Source organism: Chrysochloris asiatica, unplaced genomic scaffold (genome assembly GCF_000296735.1).
Source record: "Chrysochloris asiatica unplaced genomic scaffold, ChrAsi1.0 scaffold00018, whole genome shotgun sequence".
NCBI classification, from domain to species: Eukaryota; Metazoa; Chordata; class Mammalia; order Afrosoricida; family Chrysochloridae; genus Chrysochloris; species Chrysochloris asiatica.
Window position 1 is genome coordinate 790,021 of NW_006408536.1, and position 1,977 is coordinate 791,997.

At 43.9% G+C, this 1,977-nt stretch overlaps 1 protein-coding gene across 1 annotated transcript; it reads right to left on the reverse strand.

Annotated features, from left to right (window-relative positions):
* Positions 1-852: 852 nt before the first annotated feature.
* LOC102830528 (melanoma-associated antigen B1-like) lies at positions 853-1,767 on the reverse strand. Its single transcript, XM_006835656.1, has one exon. It carries the CDS (start codon positions 1,765-1,767, stop codon positions 853-855), a length of 915 nt encoding a protein of 304 aa, XP_006835719.1.
* Between the last annotated feature and the right edge of the window lie 210 nt (positions 1,768-1,977).

A 1,977-nucleotide genomic window follows, 5' to 3' on the forward strand; every position in this document is an offset into this window, starting at 1 on the left:
GAGTTGCTAAAAGTAGGAACTGACTCCATGGCACACAACCACCAACAACCATGATTAGGTCTTGATGAGTATCCCAGTGACTTCATTATTGAGTTGTTGTTAAGTGTCACCCACTTTATAGCATTTGTGAGGAGCAGCTGGTGGGTTTGAACAGCTAACGTTGTGGTTCACAGTCCAATGCTGATCTTACAACGCCACACCAGGAGTCCTAGTTGCTTTTAAACTTTCAAAATCTATAGCCAGGAGATTTGGCTTCTTTTTAAAGGAATTTCCAGTATTAACTTGACGTCCACCAAATGCTAGATGCTCAGTGAACATTTGCATTATGAAACAGACAGTGAACAAAACTTCTTAATTAATGACAGTTTAATTTCTACATTTTGGAATAGAATAAGCAAATTCAGGTGTTTTTTATTTTTAAAAAGAAATGTTACAATAATTAAGCAAATGAAATTTGACAAAAAGCAGTAAAACATTTTTTCTTTTCTTTCTATCTTCATCCTAACTATTCTATACAAGTTTCCAAGAAAATCCCTGCTCTGCTGCATGTTCTGGACAACAACAGGAATTCTAAGCTGATTTTTAAACACTGAAACACTAATATATGAAAATAGCAATAAACAAGTAATCCATGACATTCATAAACTTAGATTATGGATCTCAGTAAGTCTTCTATTTTACAAAAAAGAATTTTTTAAAAAGAAGGTAAATCTTGGTTACCCATGCAGATTGAGAACAAAATGAAGACTACTTAGAAGACTGAATGTTCTTTCAAACACAAAATGAAGAAACAGTTTCACACTTCACTGTTGACCTTTGGTCCTTTCGCTAGGACCAGCCCCAGCACATTCTCTAGCATCCTTCTTTCCAAGCTTCTTCATACATGGCTTGGAAGACACTGACGTCGGTATCATTGACCTTGGCCAAAAATTCTACAATTTTCATTTTGCTGGCTTCAGCATGGGCTCTGGGGCCCCATCGAAATTCGTAGCGTGGAGGATCACTGTTGGGCACCTGGAAATACTCCAGGTATTTTTGCTGCACCAAATCTTTGGTGATGAGCTTCCTGGGCTCCCCAAAGATGAAGTGCCTCTTCCCGTCATAGACACCCATAACATTCAGGAAATCCCAGACCTCCTCCTCAGTGGCTCCATTACCATTCATGTAGATCATACCCAGGAGAGGTATCAGGATACCGTTCTTGGGAAACCCCGTGGTACTCAGATTCTCTTCCTCGGTGGTCTCCAATTTGCTGACAATGACATAGGATGAACCTTTGGAGTCGAGTTCCTTCAGGTCAAGGCCAAAGATCAGCTCTATGTGCTCAGAGGCTTTCCTAAGGATCTCCGGGAATTGCTCCTTGTACCTTTTGTTGATCACCTTTATCATTTCTTTCTTGGAAATGCACTCTTTCATGTTATACTTGCGCAGGAGGAACTGCAACAACTTGGTCACCCTCTGGGTTATAGGATCTCTTTGGGAACTCTCAGTGGTGGGTGTGGCCCCAGAAGAACTTGGATTTTCATTATCTTGACCCTTGGCACCTTCAGCAGCTCTTGTGCATGCAGCATCAGCAGTGGTAGCAGACGAGGCTCTCTGAGGCCCCTGGGGACTTTGAGCAGCAGGGGAGCTCTGAGGAGAACCCCCAAGAGGAGAGGACGGAGGAGACCCTTCCTCCTCTGCTGCAGAGGCCTGAGCACCCTTAACACCTCGGACCTGTTGACGTTTCTCACGGGCACGGAGCTTACTCTTCAGACCTCGAGGCATGATGACTGTCTGGTCAAGGGCAGTAGACAGGAATGTGGGTGGACAGGTGATGTGGACTCACTGGGGAGGAAGGCTGAGGAGGTGTGAGCCCTTCAGCAGGACTATGTTTCCTTTAACAATGGCTGCCTAGGCAGGATTCTTTAGAGGCACTGCCCTAGGAACCCAGATCTCCTGATAAGCCAGGCCTGTGAATCCTGTGAAGGAGTTAAG

What these genes read in the sequence shown, in the direction of transcription:
- LOC102830528 (XM_006835656.1), bottom strand. Translation starts at nt 1,767, where the DNA reads ATGCCTCGAGGTCTGAAGAGTAAGCTCCGTGCCCGTGAGAAACGTCAA.